The 16,316-nt window shown below is 47.6% G+C and overlaps 1 protein-coding gene across 1 annotated transcript in view; it reads left to right on the top strand.

Moving 5' to 3' along the window:
• The window catches only part of LOC125712727 (glutamate receptor ionotropic, kainate 4-like), a 216,649-nt gene that overhangs the window by 126,695 nt on the left and 73,638 nt on the right, over positions 1–16,316 (top strand). The window contains exons 4-5 of the mRNA XM_048983114.1: positions 6,204–6,368; positions 9,342–9,439. Of these exons, the coding sequence (XP_048839071.1) occupies positions 6,204–6,368; positions 9,342–9,439 (263 nt within the window). The remainder of the gene's footprint in view (positions 1–6,203; positions 6,369–9,341; positions 9,440–16,316) is intronic.

Here is a 16,316-nt window from a genome sequence, read left to right as displayed (position 1 = left end):
TCGGACAAAACGTGCCATCTGCCCACTGGTTTGATTTTTTTTTTTTTTCCCCTCACATTTTGGGACTTCCTCCGGTGCCAGCATGCCTCATCTTAATCTTCGAGGGATGCTGGCAGTGTTTCCGTTGCCATTAGCGGCGGAGGCAATATGCTAGCCTCGGCTCTGTCACCGGCACCTCCGCGGTGCAAACATCCAAATGTGTTCACCAGGGGACCTGCCAGCTATGCCTAGTCTCGCTGCGGCCGGAAATCAGACCGCACAGTGCACTAGTGCTACGAGGGACCCCTAAAACACTTGTTGTAATTTTACTAACTACCCTTAGACGACGGCTCTGAAAAGCAGAACTCATTGGTGAATGGCAAGTTAACAGGGGCCCTCATCCTCTTGGATGAAGAGCTTGTTGAAAAGCAGAGGTAGTGGCTTATAGAAGGTAATTTGCTCAAATGTACCAGTTAGGTACAGCATGAGTAATGCCTACCATTAGTGTCAGATATCTGTTTTATTGCTAGCAGAGCAATGAATAGCAATTGTGAATATAACGGCTGGAGTAAATGACTCCAGTGTTTCCACTTCACGGCAGAACCGTCCTATTCCTTGATTTTCATTTTCTCCTCCTTCTCACTGATATTTTTGCTATGCTGGTGTAGGCGTCCTGTTTTTTGCAGCTCTGTACCTGTTAGCTCCTCTTTCATCAAATTTAATTGTTCTCACGTTTGTGTGAAGTTCTGTCCTTTCATCCTAATGGATAAAAAAAAAAAATTAACTATTTGCAATCGTAGATTTTATTTATTTAGCAGAAACTAAGGTGATATACAGCAGAGTTAGACAGTCCTTGGAGCAACTGGGCCTTGCTCAGAGGCCCGATGGTAACATCTCTCTGCTAACATTGGGATTTGAGCTAGTGACCTTCCTGCCACAGCCACTTTACCACCCCCTGCTACTTTCATTCTCATAAGACTAGTTGTTATATATTTAGCCAAAGGAGATGGTTTTGCACGGTCCCATTTAGTCTATGACCCGGGCGCATCATGTGGCCTAAGACTAATCCTGCAAGACCAGTCCTTAAACCGCTCTTTCTATGAGGGTTCCAAAATGCCGATAAATGCTTTTGGCATTGATTGATCTTGAAGGCTGGGGGGCGGGGGGCGGGGGATGGGAGAGACCAGATGCGAAAGAATGTAAATGAAGGTGAGGGAGGCAGCACCAATGGAGGCTGCAAGTGCGGGAAGATGGAAGCGTTGGCCAGCCTCGTGCCGGTTGTCCAGCCTCGTGCCGTTTGTCCAGCCTCGTGCCGGTTGTCCAGCCTCGTGCTGGTTGGCCAGCCTCGTGCTGGTTGTCCAGCCTCGTGCTGGTTGTTCAGCCTCGTGCTGGTTGTCCAGCCTCGTGCCGGTTGTTCAGCCTCGTGCTGGTTGTCCAGCCTCGTGCCGGTTGTCCAGCCTCGTGCTGGTTGTTCAGCCTCGTGCCGGTTGTTCAGCCTCGTGCCGGTTGTTCATCCTCGTGCCGGTTGTTCAGCCTCGTGCCGGTTGTCCAGCCTCGTGCCGGTTGTTCAGCCTCGTGCCGGTTGTTCAGCCTCGTGCCGGTTGTCCAGCCTCGTGCCGGTTGTTCATCCTCGTGCCGGTTGTTCATCCTCGTGCCGGTTGTTCAGCCTCGTGCCGGTTGTCCAGCCTCGTGCCGGTTGTCCAGCCTCGTGCCGGTTGTCCAGCCTCGTGCCGGTTGTTCATCCTCGTGCCGGTTGTTCATCCTCGTGCCGGTTGTTCAGCCTCGTGCCGGTTGTCCAGCCTCGTGCCGGTTGTCCAGCCTCGTGCCGGTTGTCCAGCCTCGTGCTGGTTGTTCAGCCTCGTGCTGGTTGTTCAGCCTCTAGCAAGCATGCTTGGGGGGTGCGGGATACTTTGTGGCCCAGCGGGTTATGGCACTGTGCCTGTTATCAGAAGGCCTCAGGTTCTAACCCCATACTCAGCAGCGTGATTTCTGGTTGGGTCCTTGAGCAAAGGCCCTTAACCCCAGTTGCGAAAAAGATTGAAAAAGATTCGGTCCACTGCATTAAGAATGACATCACACCTCCAGAGCCGTGAGTTTTGTTTAGCAATATATTTATTTAGCAGATGACAGTTCAGAAAGCCGGGTCAGACAGTCCCTACAAAGCAGAGTCAGACAGTCCCTACAGCAACTGGAGGTTAAGGGCCTTGTTGAATGGCCCAGCTGTGGAATCATTCTGCTGAGCCTGGGATTTGAACCAGCAACCTTCTGATAACCTTCGGAGCTACACTCTGCCCTCAGTATATGCATGGTGTTCTCAGTATGTGGGTTTCTTGTAGTACAAAGACATGTGGATTGCGTCCACATCACATTTTGTGTGTATGTGCGTGCCCTCTATAATGGACTGGCATTCAGTGCCATTCACTGGAATCAGCTCCAGGCTTTCCCATAACCCTGCACTGGATACGCAGTTAAGGGATACGGATGGATAATAATCAGGCTCCATTTATTGTTATCGCCAAGCAGAAAGTCGAATGGTTTGTTAACGACACAGATTGGAATGATGCTGATTTGAATTCTAAGGTGTTGTACCCATGAGAATGATCTTCAGCCTGAGTTACTACAGTAAAATCTCCTCTCCTATAAATATTGAAAAACGATGTTTCCCCGGATTCATGTGTCTGTAAAGCCGTACAATAATAATGCTTTATTTCGGGGCTGATTAACTGTTGAATATAAATTCAGGTGGCTTTTTTTGACGATCGCTACACTGTCCCTGTACCTTTGAGACCCTGCCCATATCTTCTCAGCCTAATCTCCATCTACCGTTAAACAGCCCTGTTCTGCTGTTCCCTCTTCTTTTATATGGTTGGTTGTTTTTGGCTGCTGTTTCATGGCAGTTCTCACTAGAAGTTTGTAGTATACTGCTGTACATCAGCATCGCTAATTGAAGGCTTCTTGATATACTGCTGCAAAGAAGGTTTGTTTGTATTTAACTCAAAGCAGAACATAATATACTTATGCTGACAGTGACAATGAGAAAAGGGACGATCCACCCGTGTGTAGCAGCTCCGTAAATGTTGACGTTTTCAGGAAAGCCGAGCATTGACGAACTAAGATATTTGATGAGATTAAGAATCACAATTTCAGTCATAACTCAGTTTTGATAAAAATACATCACGCAGTTATGGTGTTTTGCCTTGAAATGACTTGACAGCATTTATGAATGAAGGTTTGTTGCTATATTACACATCACAGGGTTTCTCTATACTTTGTTTGCATCCTGCTGTACATCGTAGCTCTTTTGGGGAAGGTGTGTTAACATGCCACTTTAACCTTTTACTCGTGATCGTCAGTATAGATGCTTTTAATTCTGCCACCGTCGGGGGAGCCTCACTCTCTCTAAATGGATCAGTAATGGAAGAAGCACTTCAGGCTTCACCCACTACATAGAGGATCCACTTTTTCAAAGAAACTATTTTCCGGAGATGAGAAGACTGGGGTGGTGGGGGTGGTAGAGGGGGGGCATATCAGGTATATAAAAGAAAGTTCCTCTGTTGTCAAAGAAGTGATGGTTTTCTGAGTTACGGCAACATCGATATCAATAAAAACAGCCCGAAGTGATAATAAATATGATAGGGAAGGCCGAACATAAAACCCGACTTTAAAAGTTACGGTCAACGGAAACCGGCGGCTGATTAAAATCACATAAAGTATTTATGAAAAAGTTCCAATTAAAGATGATGAAAGCCTGAATTTAAGAAGGGGGCTTCTATCCTTTCGTGGCATTAACGGGCTTTCGATCCCGTTCGGCAACGAGCAGCGGCCGCGTTTGACCACCGAAACCTAATGGCCACATTTGTCAACGTGACGTATAATTGCATTTCCGAGGAGCGGTTATTGCGTTATAATGCCGTTATCTGTTTTAACTGTCGCTAATTGCCCGCCCCTCGTCCTGGATGCCAGCGTGCTCTTCTCTCCCGCCCACCCAGTTTAGAAACGACATCGTCGGGCGAAAGATGGATAGATCTCCGGAAAGCTTTCGGATCGGCGATGAAAATGTTTAATTAATGAAGTTCACGTGGCGCCGTTGTGTGTGTGAGTAGCTTGAATATGATTGGGCGGCGAGGCGGCTGACAGGGAGTTTGTTTTTTGCTGTAGCTCTGCATCAATCACCGGGCACGGTGCGGGGGGGCCTGGGCTGGCCGGATCTCCTGCATTTCTCACTCCAACGGCCACCTCTGTTCAGGGGGCGTCCTCACCGGGACGGCCTCTCAGCCGCATGATACCTTGCCATCTGTGTACAAGGCTGGACTGGCCATCTGGCATACAGGACATTTTCTCGGCGGGCTGAAGGGGTTGCCGGCCAGCAAGATTTGTTTTGCTCTGAAAAATTCATGTGTAGGTATGTATGTGTAGGTATGCATGTGTAGGTATGTATGTGTAGGTATGTATGTGTAGGTATGTATGTGTAGGTATGTATGTGTAGGTATGTATGTGTGCCGGGCCTCGATGGGCAAAGGTCCAGGGCTATTTTTAATCCCGATTCCACCCAACCCTGTACCCAACGGACCTTCCCATTCCCATGTTGGCATGGCCTGTAGCCCCGGACCATCGTGATTGGCGGAGCAGACTGGCCTTCTGTCAGGTGACGTTCACACTTGTGGCCCCTTGACTCCATGGTAGGCGCTGATATCTGCCTGCCACCGATGCACAGAGGTGCTGGCTGTGGTCGCCAGGTCCCGGGTTTCCGGTCTCCTGCCTAAGTGCCAAATTGTGGGCGCTGGGTTTTACTTAAGCCAGTGGGTTTGTTTCAAACAGTAGGGCGATACCCGGGCCTAACGCCTTTTACACGATTGAAGTGAAAAAGGGAAACAGAGTCACATGAGATGAGGCTGGAGAGGGAACTTCATTAATATGGGGGGAGGACAGACGTTTGGTTTTAGCTGGGGGGCATATGCCTCTGAGGGAGCTGGTGAATGAAGGACACTTCTCACCAAATTTGGTCCTGTCCTGAGATCCATGATCTCCCCTTGCATTTTACACAATGGTACCTTCCAGAAGTGTTACTGTTACCAGATCTGAAAATTACAGCAGGATGTAACATTATATATGTTTTATTCTCACCAATCAATATCATTTTTTCATTTATCATTACAGAGATGTTCTATGTGCAAGGTGGTATTAAAAAATAACCTGTGAAAAGGTACAGCTGGCAAATCCAAATCCTGAAATGTGATTTTTTTTTTTGGAAAAACAAAGATTAGTAGGGGCACGCTGAAATCATTGCAATGCAAATATGTTATTGTTAGATTCTGTACTGTAGTCCTTGAATATTACATTTATGTTTTATTTTGTAACGCGGTGCGGTTGATAAATGCATGGATTTGATGGTGTTATTGCTTTATTACATACCTTGTCCCCATTCCAAGCATCTGAATCAGTGAATTGTTTATTGCTAACAGGTGCTGGTAATTAGCTAATTGGCTGTTTGCTGGAATTGCTCCTGAAATGAATGAATTAGTGCCAAAAAAGTGTTCATGTTCTCCTTCTTTCTCTGGAGGGAAAAAGGATTATGAGTGTATATTAAAATTCCTGGTGGCGAATAGACCAGAATGGATTCGCTACCCCATTGAGAGGCTTCCCGATTTGGCCACTTGGCGTAAGGGAGATTGTGTGCTGTGCCTCTGCTGTACCTCTGCTGTACCTCTGCTGTGCCTCTGCTATACCTCTGCTGTGCCTCTGCTGTACCTCTGCTGTACCTCTGCTGTGCCTCTGCTGTATCTCTGCTGGACCTCTGCTGTGCCTCTGCTGTACCTCTGCTGTGCCTCTGCCGTACCTCTGCTGTATCTCTGCTGTATCTCTGCTGGACCTCTGCTGTGCCTCTGCTGTACCTCTGCTGTGCCTCTGCCGTACCTCTGCTGTACCCCTGCTGTGCCTCTGCTGTACCTCTGCTGTGCCTCTGCTGTGCCTCTGCTATACTTCTGCTGTGCCTCTGCTGTACCGCTGCTGTGCCTCTGCTGTACCTATGCTGTACCTCTGCTGTGCCTCTGCTATACCTCTGCTGTGCCTCTGCTGTACCTCTGCTATACCTCTGCTGTGCCTCTGCTGTACCGCTGCTGTGCCTCTGCTGTACCTATGCTGTGCCTCTGCTGTACCTCTTCTGTGCCTCTGCTATACCTCTGCTGTGCCTCTGCTGTACCTCTGCTGTGCCGTGTGCTCCTCAGCCGCCATCTTGGATGATCCCATGGAGTGCAGCCGGGGGGAGCGGCTGGCCATCACATTGGCTAAAGAGGGAATCAACCGAGCCAGCAACCGCTCCACCACGGGCAAGCTGGAAGTGGACATCTTCGAGCTTCTAAGGGACAGCGAGTACGAGACCGGGGAGACCAGTAAGTTCCGGGCCATTCCGTTGGGGTGAGGGGCAGGAAATGAAATGGTGCTTTATTTGCCATTTGCAAGAATCCAGCTACATTGAAATGCTTCTTTTCACATATCCCATCATGCTCTCTGTTGACACACACACACACATATATATACTGGTGAAAACAAAGCATGCAGTTCAAGTGCAGGGTCAAGTCATTTCTCCAGCACCTATAGAACATTTTGGGGGGGGGGGGGGGGCTAAGGACCTTGCCAAAGGGCCCAATGAGCATATGACTACTCTGTCAAGGACAGGATTCAAACCCGGGACTTCTGTATCAAGGACGCACAAGGTCTCTTACTATCAGGGACAGGATATGGGCTTAAGGAGATAGTAGAGAAATTCTATTGGTCCAGCCTCTGTTATATCGGTCAGCACTCCGGTGCTGAACAGCCTAGCCTGTATTCTATTGGTCAGCGCTCCGGTGCTGAACAGCCTAGCCTGTATTCTATTGGTCAGCGCTCCGGTGCTGAACAGCCTAGCCTGTATTCTATTGGTCAGCGCTCCGGTGCTGAACAGCCTAGCCTGTATTCTATTGGTCAGCGTTATCGTTCCCTTTGCAGTCAGGTTACTGTTAAAAGGACAGGTGAGGTGAGATGACATCCCATCCAGTTGACGGCTGTAATGAAAGCGTTTAGGGAGGGGGGAAAAGCCAAACACCTGCAGACTGCACTGCCTTCGGGGTCTGCAGTCTCTAAATGAAATTATGGAGGTAGTGTTTGAAACAGCTTTTAATTTATTTATTGCACGGAACATTTGTCTTTGTTTTTTTTTTCATTGTTCTCCTGTCATGTCTCTCCGTCGTGTTATTAACTTCTGTCCCTGGATGCTCAAAGCAATTTTTTAGGAATTATATATAGCATTGTCGTACTTTTACTGTATTAATTGTAATTGGTTACAGCGGCGCACAACGCTGAATAGCTTCCAGGCGGAAATGCTTGAACAAATGGAGAGCCCTGTGAGTCAAGGGTATGCAGAGGGATGGGGGGGGGGGGGGGGGGCTGCTCGTGGGGCAAACGATGGGTCGATTTCCGCATAAGTGACAGGTTCTGAGAGGAGAACGATGATTTTGAGTAATTGAAGGGACCCGGAGGGGGGGGGATTGCAGGTCAGAGCATCGAGCTCTGATGTATTTTTCGCTTCATGGAGGTGAGGCGTCTGTACTGGAGAAGCCACAGACTACAGTCATTTCCAAACAGAAGCTCGTCTTCCTGGAAGCAGGTTATTATTGCTAATGATAACTGCAACTATGAGAAAACATTTTTGTAAACTGAAATAGAATGAGACTCATCCACCCTTTTTCCATACCCATTTGTCCTATGCGAGGCTGTGGGAGTCCAGAGCTTATCCCAGAAGCTACAGGCGCCAGGCAGGGCACAACCCAGGATGGGGCGCCAAGCCATTGCGGATAACATGAAATAAGGAAATAAAATTAAAAATACAATTAAACGAAAACTGTAGACGTTTTCAAAACTAACCAAAATAAAATAAAAGTCTGCTTTACTTTCCATTACCGTTTTAAATAACATTTAGCTAAAGTAATGGTTTTTCATTTTGCCTTCTTAATGGAAATCATTCAAGGAAACAATCCAGCACATTGCCTTGAAGTGACCTTTAAAGATACCTGGAATGCGCTTTGTCCCTTTTGAGGCCAGTGGTACATGTGTACTGTGTAGGATTCGCTGAAGATCAGACACATTAAATAGCCCTACAGCGTTCTTTACCAAGAAATAAAACTACTTAAAAAAACTAAATAGATATATATATATATTTAAATAAAAACTATTAAATCCACAGAGAACAATTACTAACACTAAACTGGATTTCTAATGAAAATTGCAAACAAAAACTAAATAAAAAAATGAAAGCCATAATAACACTGACCTGGACTCACAGATAGATGGGAGAGGATGGAGAGATGCCAGACGGAAGGATGGGGGGTTTACGGGGCAGGTACTTCCACACAACAGCAGTTGTACGCAGTGCACTGAGGGGGCGATGTGAGGTAATTACCAGTCAGGTGAGGCGAAATATGGAAAACAATCTCTGAGTGTCTATTATTTGTTGATTATGAGAGTGTATTTATTATTTGCATAATTGATGCCGGCTCAAACCTTAACTGGAGCCTCTCGAGGTCTCGCTCCGAAGGCCTCGTGCAGAGTAAACAGGAGCCTGACCCACACGGGAAGTCGGCAGATGAATTTCAATAGGGAAAACAATGAATAGGAATAAATTGCTGCTGTTTGCGGTAGTGAGTTGGGGGGGGGGGTGGTGAAGACAACTGAAGTACCACATATGTGCAAAAGCTAAACTGCAGGTCCATGATACTGTGTGCGTCTCCACACAGATAGGGTGAGGTTCTGTCGCTTCAGTTCATGGTGGGAGAGGAGGTCTGCTGAGGGTAGGGCCCAGAATGCATTGCAGCATATTGAGTCATTTGATAGCACTCGCACAATCCACCCACTTCGCGATTTCGCCTCCCACTTCCTGCAGCAGGCATTTGCTTACGCCGCCCCATGGGCCTCTCCTGGCCGTGACCGTCTGGGCATGTGACCGCGACAGAGTGATCTGTGAGTAAAAGTGAGTCAGACGTGTCGGATATGCGCTATATAGAAAAGTGGCCCATCGATTTCCCGTTGGAACTCCTTGTGGTTTCGGGAGCTTATTGAGCGTGGAAAATATTGCATCATAAAATTCTCTTTTGGCTCCCAGCACAGAAGTGCAGATCCGCTATGAATGGGATCCTCACGGCTCTTGTGGTCGTAGCGGACCCGGTACCGGAAGCGCAGGCCTCAGGGTTCAGCGCAGTCAACGTCGTTTCATTCAACCAGTTGTCGGAGCGGATTCTTTTACATGCTGCTGCCATTTTTGCTCCCCCGAGTGAATCCCCTGCGAGGCGAGCGCTGAAACCTCTGTCTGCCTCTCTCTCCTCCCCTGGCAGTGTGCCAGATTGTCTCCAAAGGTGTGGTAGCAGTTTTGGGTCCCTCTGCAAGCCCAGCTTCCAACTCCATCATCAGCAACATCTGCGGTGAAAAAGAGGTGAGTGTCTCTACAGCACATCTGGGAAACCGGGGGAACGTCACAGCCTGTTGGAGATTGAGGGAGAATGAGGAATGTCCCCCTGACTGATGTTATAAATGGCTTGTCATCTTTGTTCCTCAAAGTGATGGGAGGCTGGATGCTTTTGACCTTTGCTGGAAGGATTGCAGCTTTCGATCACCTTCAGCTCTGTCAAAAAGCTCTCAATCCACAGCTTTCTCCGCCCCCAAACAATGAGCTACACCCACATGATGGGATCCTCAGTTCTCTTCAGTATTCAGGACGTTCACCAGTAGACTCAGCAGAGCTGGGGGGGGGGAACATTTGGGTATGTTGGGTGGGCACCATTGTTCGAATTTTGTTGGAGATCTTAGGGCTTGTTCCCTGGAGGGCAATTCGTCTGTGACGTCAAAGTGCAATAATTTTGGGGGATTGTTGACTGAGGGGTGGAGGTGCGGAGGATGCGATGGTAATAATTAAGCTTGGTATAGTGACAGTAAAATTTGTTGACTGGGGTGGTGATGGTTTTTGAAAAGGGGGTGGTACTGAATAATACTTTCTATAGGGGATCCCTGTGTTGTTATGGGGGGGGGGGTCCCAATGACTGGTTACACGCCTCAGTTGGATGGACAGATGATCCGTTTGGGTTGGCTGCCCACCCTCGGCCCACCAGTAGCCCAGTAACCACGCCCCTGCTTAGACTCGGACTTGTCACATAGTTACCCATGTGTCTGTACACCCGTGACTCCCAGGAATGACTGTCCCCAGCTTTCATCTCCTCCCTTTGAAGGTGTCACAGATCGTATGCTGGTGAAGGTTTCCCGTCAAGCTCACTCGCTTCCATGAGCTCGGCGTTCCTCTATAACACTTGTGCTGGATTTAAGGTTCTTAGCCGTGGAGTTTTAAGGAAGTCGCAGAGGGTTTAGCTGTACAGTGTGATTGTCCTTTATCCTCTTAATGGGTCTTCATTAAAGGCTCTTTATAACACCCCTTAGTTCTGGGCTCTGCTTTGTGCTCTTATGCTTTTTCTTGTTTTAAATGTATTTTTTTAAACTCTAATCTGGATTTCTGTCATCCTGTCAAAGAAATATTTAAAAATATATGCAAACAGAGCTGTATGGGGGCCAGACGCAGCCTCTAATTGCGGCGTGCTTTGTTGCTTTCGGCTGAAGAATCAGATTAATTAATGCTGCGGTGTCCGGCGTGTTTGAGCTGATCCTTTCAGGGTAGTTTCTGAAAATAGTCGCCCGAACAAGAGATGGCCTTCGGGAGGGAAAGGATGCGGGGGGGGGGGGGGGAGGTAATAATCTATGATGGCTGTATTCAGAAGTCTCTTTCGCAAGCGTCGGCGTGGCTACAGCCCCTCAGCTGGACGTGCCCCCCCACTGCGTAATTACACACTTACACACACATTTCTGCACTGTGCATTTCCATGCAGTTTAGCGAAGCTGATTGCACACTTCAAAGCCTCTCTTTTCCATTTTATTGAAAGGAACTTGGAGCGCTTCACAATCCAGAGTGTGGATGACACCCCCCCCCCCCCCCCCCCCCCCCCCGCCCCAATCCAGAGGAGCTGATTGGCAGGATGTTTATCTGGGCGGAGCTTTGGCTTTCCCTCCACACGTTCCTTATAAATTGTCCAATTAGCCATCACCTAATGCAAATTTCCATCCCGTTGAGGATGAAATGTTAGCCTTTCATTATGTTAATTGCTGGATTGTCCTAGCTGCCCCTGCCCCATGGGGGACATTGCTGATTGGTCCGCCAGAGCGAGTCCCATGTGTTTAGGGTCGGTGATTGGCTGAGAGCCTGGGTCCTGCCCCTTAAGATCTGACTGCCTTTGCCATTTATTGGTGATTGGCCTAGAAAGGCAGAGCGAGAAACTGCTGCTGGCACCGGTGGCGTCACGCTTCTGTGACCCTGTGACCGATATTCTAACAATCCTTTAGAAACGGACCATGCAGATCCTGTCTTTGAATATTTATGATGTTTTCATTGAAATAAGTCTGCAGCGTTTGCAAATTAGAACTGTAAGACCGCTTGATTGAAAAATAAACACGTTGTACCTTATTACACCTGGAATTAGTAGCTTGTTGCATGCGGTGATTGTTTTCGTTTATGGTGTGTAAAAATGACTCGAGTCCTTTTGAGGGCAAATTGATTTTCCGCAGATTCTCATCCCAGCCGATCCCCCGCCACGCAAAAAAGTGAGCTCCTCCCTACATGCCGACTCGCCGTCTTATTCGGGTGTGTCCATCCACCAGGTGGCGTAGCGGTTAATGAAATCAAAACTTACCTTTGAGGGCTGCTTCTTCTATACCGCTCATGAGTGAGGCACTCGAACCCAGTGAGCACTTTTGTTAGAAACACCTGCCAAGCAAAGAAAATCATTTAATATCAGAGCTGTTTGTTTAAATTTGCCCTCCAAGAGGCAAACCTAGCTCTCGGATGCTAGCGTTGACCCAGGGTGGGGTATACCTGAATGGGGGTGAGTTTAAATGGAATGTAAACATGCAATGTAATCAGATCGCAGCACCGTGCTCCAGTGGGTCATCGTGTTTCCCCAGGTGGGCTGAGGTGTAATTTGGAAGATTGCACCGTCCGGTCAGGCGTGAGGAATCCGGAATGAGCCCATTGCAGCCGGGACCTTCTGCTGATTCATTGTTAAGGAGAGTAGAACTAATTAGCCAGTAAAATTCCTCCCTTGGATTCCCCTTCCTTTGGTTCAGCTGCCGTCCGCCCAGGAAACTCAGTGACATAGTTAGACAGGACGGGTAGGATTTAGGCCCAGTTTGAGCTTGGGTTGCATCATATTTGCTTGATGGTGCAAGACGGGGGGGGGGGACAGTATTTAAGCTTGATGCTGCACATGGGGCTATTTAATTTGCATGTTTTTCATGGGCCCCCCCGCTAAAAAGTTGCCTCAACTAACCTTATTTAATAAAAATTTTCATTTACATTTACAGTATTTGGCAGACGCCCCTTAGTCAGAGCGACTTACATAAGTGCTTTGAGACTCTTTCACCCCCCCTCACCCCCCCCCCCCCCCCCCCCCCCCAGATCCTCAGGTTCTGTTGATCTTCAGGTTCTACCATCATCCCCCAATAAACAGCTAAATTATTGTAGAAAAAAGTAGTTGGGGAGGTGGGTGTACACCGCCAAAATTAATTTAAAAGTTAAGTACTGTAAAAACAAAAATAACCAGAATCTTGAAGCACGGTCACTCACTGCGCTCTTTCCAGGGTGTCACAGTGTACTTCGTGAAGTGGACATTAGTGGAATATTTTGCACGTGCTACTTCAAATATTTCTCTCATTCCAGCATGTATTGTTGTCAGGGATGCGAAATTTGGTCATAAATGCATTGGTTGGAGAATGAATGTTTTATTACCTTTGTTAGCAAACGGTCGCTAAGCGAGGTAGTGACTCAACGAGGAGTGGTTGTGCCCATAAGACGTCAACATGCAAACCGACCTACAGGGACGTCCAAGGAGAGGGGTCTCTTCCGTTACCGTGGTGACCTGCTGCATCACGGAGGTCTAATAGACTGGGACTTGGGTTTCCCACGGCCCAAGCGGGGATGTCCCCAACAAGCAGTGCCCTTGCTGATACTGTAAAGCCTAGTTCACACTTTTACGCTTTCATGCGCTTCCGTTCTGGGGACGGTCGTTCGCGCGGCAGCTTGTGTTCATATTGTGGATGCGGATGGTGGCAGTCAGCGCATATGTACTGCAGTGATATTCCTCCAGACCAGCAGAGGGCAGTTGTCAACTCCTAGGTCTGAATGAAGCTCATGCAAAACAGGGATGAGATACGGTATATAACAGCAAGTTTCATGTCTTTTTGGGTTTTTAAAACAATAAATACCTTTTATAAATCAACTTAACTTAATGTCAGCTTTGTCTCAAAATAAATTTGAACCGTACCTTTAAAAATGTTAATATTTACTTCTGCCCATTCACATTACTCAGTGAAAGTTCCATTCGATTCTTGTGATAAAATAAGATTTTTGGGTAGAAACCAATAATAATCAAGACAGAGGTGGAATATGCAAAGTCGCTAAAAGGTCAGGGTGGGAAAACATTTTTCGAAATAGTTTTGCGTTCCCTCTACACTTGCCCACTTGCTATTCGCTGCAACGTGACAGCAGGGATAAACCTAAGTAATGTTTGTGTTTGCCATTTGCGTTCAGTAGGTCAGCTGTGTTGTTTGTAGTTACTGGCGGTGAATGGACACAGTGCAGTTTTTAATACATATGTATGGTACATAGTGTGCATTATCCCCCATACGTCAATGCTTAAAGCAAACCTAACTGGACATGTCTGTACCGTCTATATCGTTATTGGTTTATACCTATTAGCCCATTGATTTTATGTTTTGTACTTTAAACGGACACAGTAGAGGTATTATTAGTAACGGAAAACCATTGCGTTTCCAGAGTTACTGATATTTACTGTTTTGAATTGAAGAAATCGGGACAAAGTTTACATACATACCGCCTCCTGGATATACCTCGTCAGTTATCTTGCACATACGCAGTCCACACGCACGGTTTCCGCTAGAAAAAAAATCTGGGTTAGACACGCACCAACTGCAGCCGTCCAGCCAGCCTGATGACCATATTTACATCACATCCCCTGGTCCGCAGCTGAAGGCATATGTGAAAAAGTGATGTATGAATAGGCTTTAAGAAGCAATGGGGCCTTATTCTGCATGGAATTCACCTCCGTCATCCTTTCAACACTGCTTGACTTCTGGTTGTGGCATGTGTGTATGCAGTTTTGTATGTACTTTGTTGTGGGGACCAGATTTCCCCTCAATGTGATAAAAACCTGTAACGTTTTACCTTTAGGGGACATTGTTTCTGTCCCCACAAGGTCAACCTCAATTTCATAAAAATCTGTGAAAGCAATCATCCATCCATTTTACAAACCGCTTATCCTACTGGGTCGCGGGGGGTCCGGAGCCTATCCCGGAAGCAATGGGCACGAGGCAGGGAACAACCCAGGATGGGGGGCCAGCCCATCGCAGGACACACTCACACACCAGTGGGCAATCTGGTAACTCCAGTGTGCTTCAGCTTGCTTTTGCACTGTGAAGGGAAGCCAGAGAACCCAGAGGAAACCCCACGACAGCACAGAGAGAACATGTGAACTCCGTGTGCATGGAACTCTGGTGGAGACTTGAACCCAGATCTCAGAAGTGTGAGACAACCGAGCTAAACAGTGCACCATCATGCCGCCCCTGAATGCAGTCAAAAAACGATTTGGTTACTTATGGTTACGGTTAGGGCTGGGTAGGGGTTAAGGTCATCATGTTGGGATTAGAGTTTTCCCATAGAAATGAATGGAGAGTCCCCAGAAAGATATAATTATCTTTAACCTGTGTGTGTGTGTGTGTGTGTGGTCCAGGTATACCTTACCTTGTGGGGATCAAATGTCCCCACAACGTGATGAATACCCGTTTTTTTTTTTTTTTTTTTTACCTTATTGGGACAAGTTTCCTGGGAAAACTCTATTTTAGAAAAATCTGTGACTGCAATGAAAAAACCAAAAATGCTAAAAGCCTTGCATTTTGTTTGGTTACTTATGGTTATGGTTCTGCTTTTGTTTAGGGCTGTGTGTGTGTGTGTGTGTGTGTGTGTGTGTGTGTGTGTGTGTGTGTGAGAGAGATGTTTTATTAACCAGAAGCTGGTCCCTCCTGGCATGCAGGCAAACAGGTAGCAGGTGGGTGTGTGTGTGTGTGTGCGTGTTTTGCCTGGTCTCAGCTCCCCGTACGGCCTCACATCTGCAACGCTCCCCTACGAGCTGCGGAGGCATTTTCTCAGCTGACGGCGTGAACTCCTCCCAACACCTCAACTCCCAAGTGGATGCTTGCAGAGGCGGACATTTCAGGTTCAGAAAGTAAAAAATCCAGACCAGGATTTTGTTTCAACCAACCAGTAGAGTCACTCTGTGACTGTGGCTCTTTATGCTCAACTAGTTGGTTGAAACAAAAATCCTGGTTTGGATTTTTACTTTCTGAACCTGAAATGTCCGCCTCTGGATGCTTGAAGGCATCTGAAGCACTGTCTCAGAAATCCATTCACCTGTAGATAAGCATCACATGCCGGGACCAGTGTTGATACCACACGAGTAGCGTAATGGCCACATGGAGGCCTGTCCTTCTGATTGGCTGATTCTCGACAGGACTGCTGTACCGATTGTGAACGCAGCCGAGAGACGATGACTCTTCTGAAAGCGGCTGATGCCTGCTCAGTCTGACATTTTCCACTGGTGCCCTTTCTCATGCCACGCATGATGTTAAGGGGAGCAGAAAGAACACATTGTATATAATGCTTCTTGTTTTTGCCTGTTGGTTGGCGAGTGATCACAGGAGACCACGCCTCCACACTAATAGAGAACTCTGAAAACATTCTCCATCGAATCGAAGATTTCCTCTTACCAGTCGTGCTTATGGGCAGCAATTAATCTAGCCTGTGGGCGTCGCCGCTGGGTGTGATCGACCCAAAGACCAGTCACTGGACGTATCGGCTAATGAAAGTTCCATCACGTCTGGTTGCCTAGCGATGGAGGGATCTCCCCTCGTAACCAAGGGGGCACCAGTACAGTGGTGGGGGTGGTGCTGTACACTCAGTCGGGACAGCCAGTCTGACAGGATGCAAAGGTGCCTGCTTGGCGTCGAAAATAATCCATCCACTCATTTTTATTTTCTCCGGTTGAGGCTCATGGCGCGAAATGCTAAGCAACAGGACCTTTAGTTTTATATGTGAGGGGTGCCAGGCTTTTTGGGCTGGCCTGCCCATCCAGGTCAGCTCTCATTATCTCCCCCTAGTCGGGCCCCCCTGGGCGGCCCCTGTCCCGCGGTCGGGCATCTCG

The sequence above is a fragment of the Brienomyrus brachyistius genome, chromosome 18 (genome assembly GCF_023856365.1).
Source record: "Brienomyrus brachyistius isolate T26 chromosome 18, BBRACH_0.4, whole genome shotgun sequence".
Lineage (NCBI taxonomy): Eukaryota > Metazoa > Chordata > Actinopteri > Osteoglossiformes > Mormyridae > Brienomyrus > Brienomyrus brachyistius.
The sequence above is the reverse complement of the archived record's forward strand: the minus strand, read 5'-3'. Positions and strand labels throughout refer to the sequence as shown.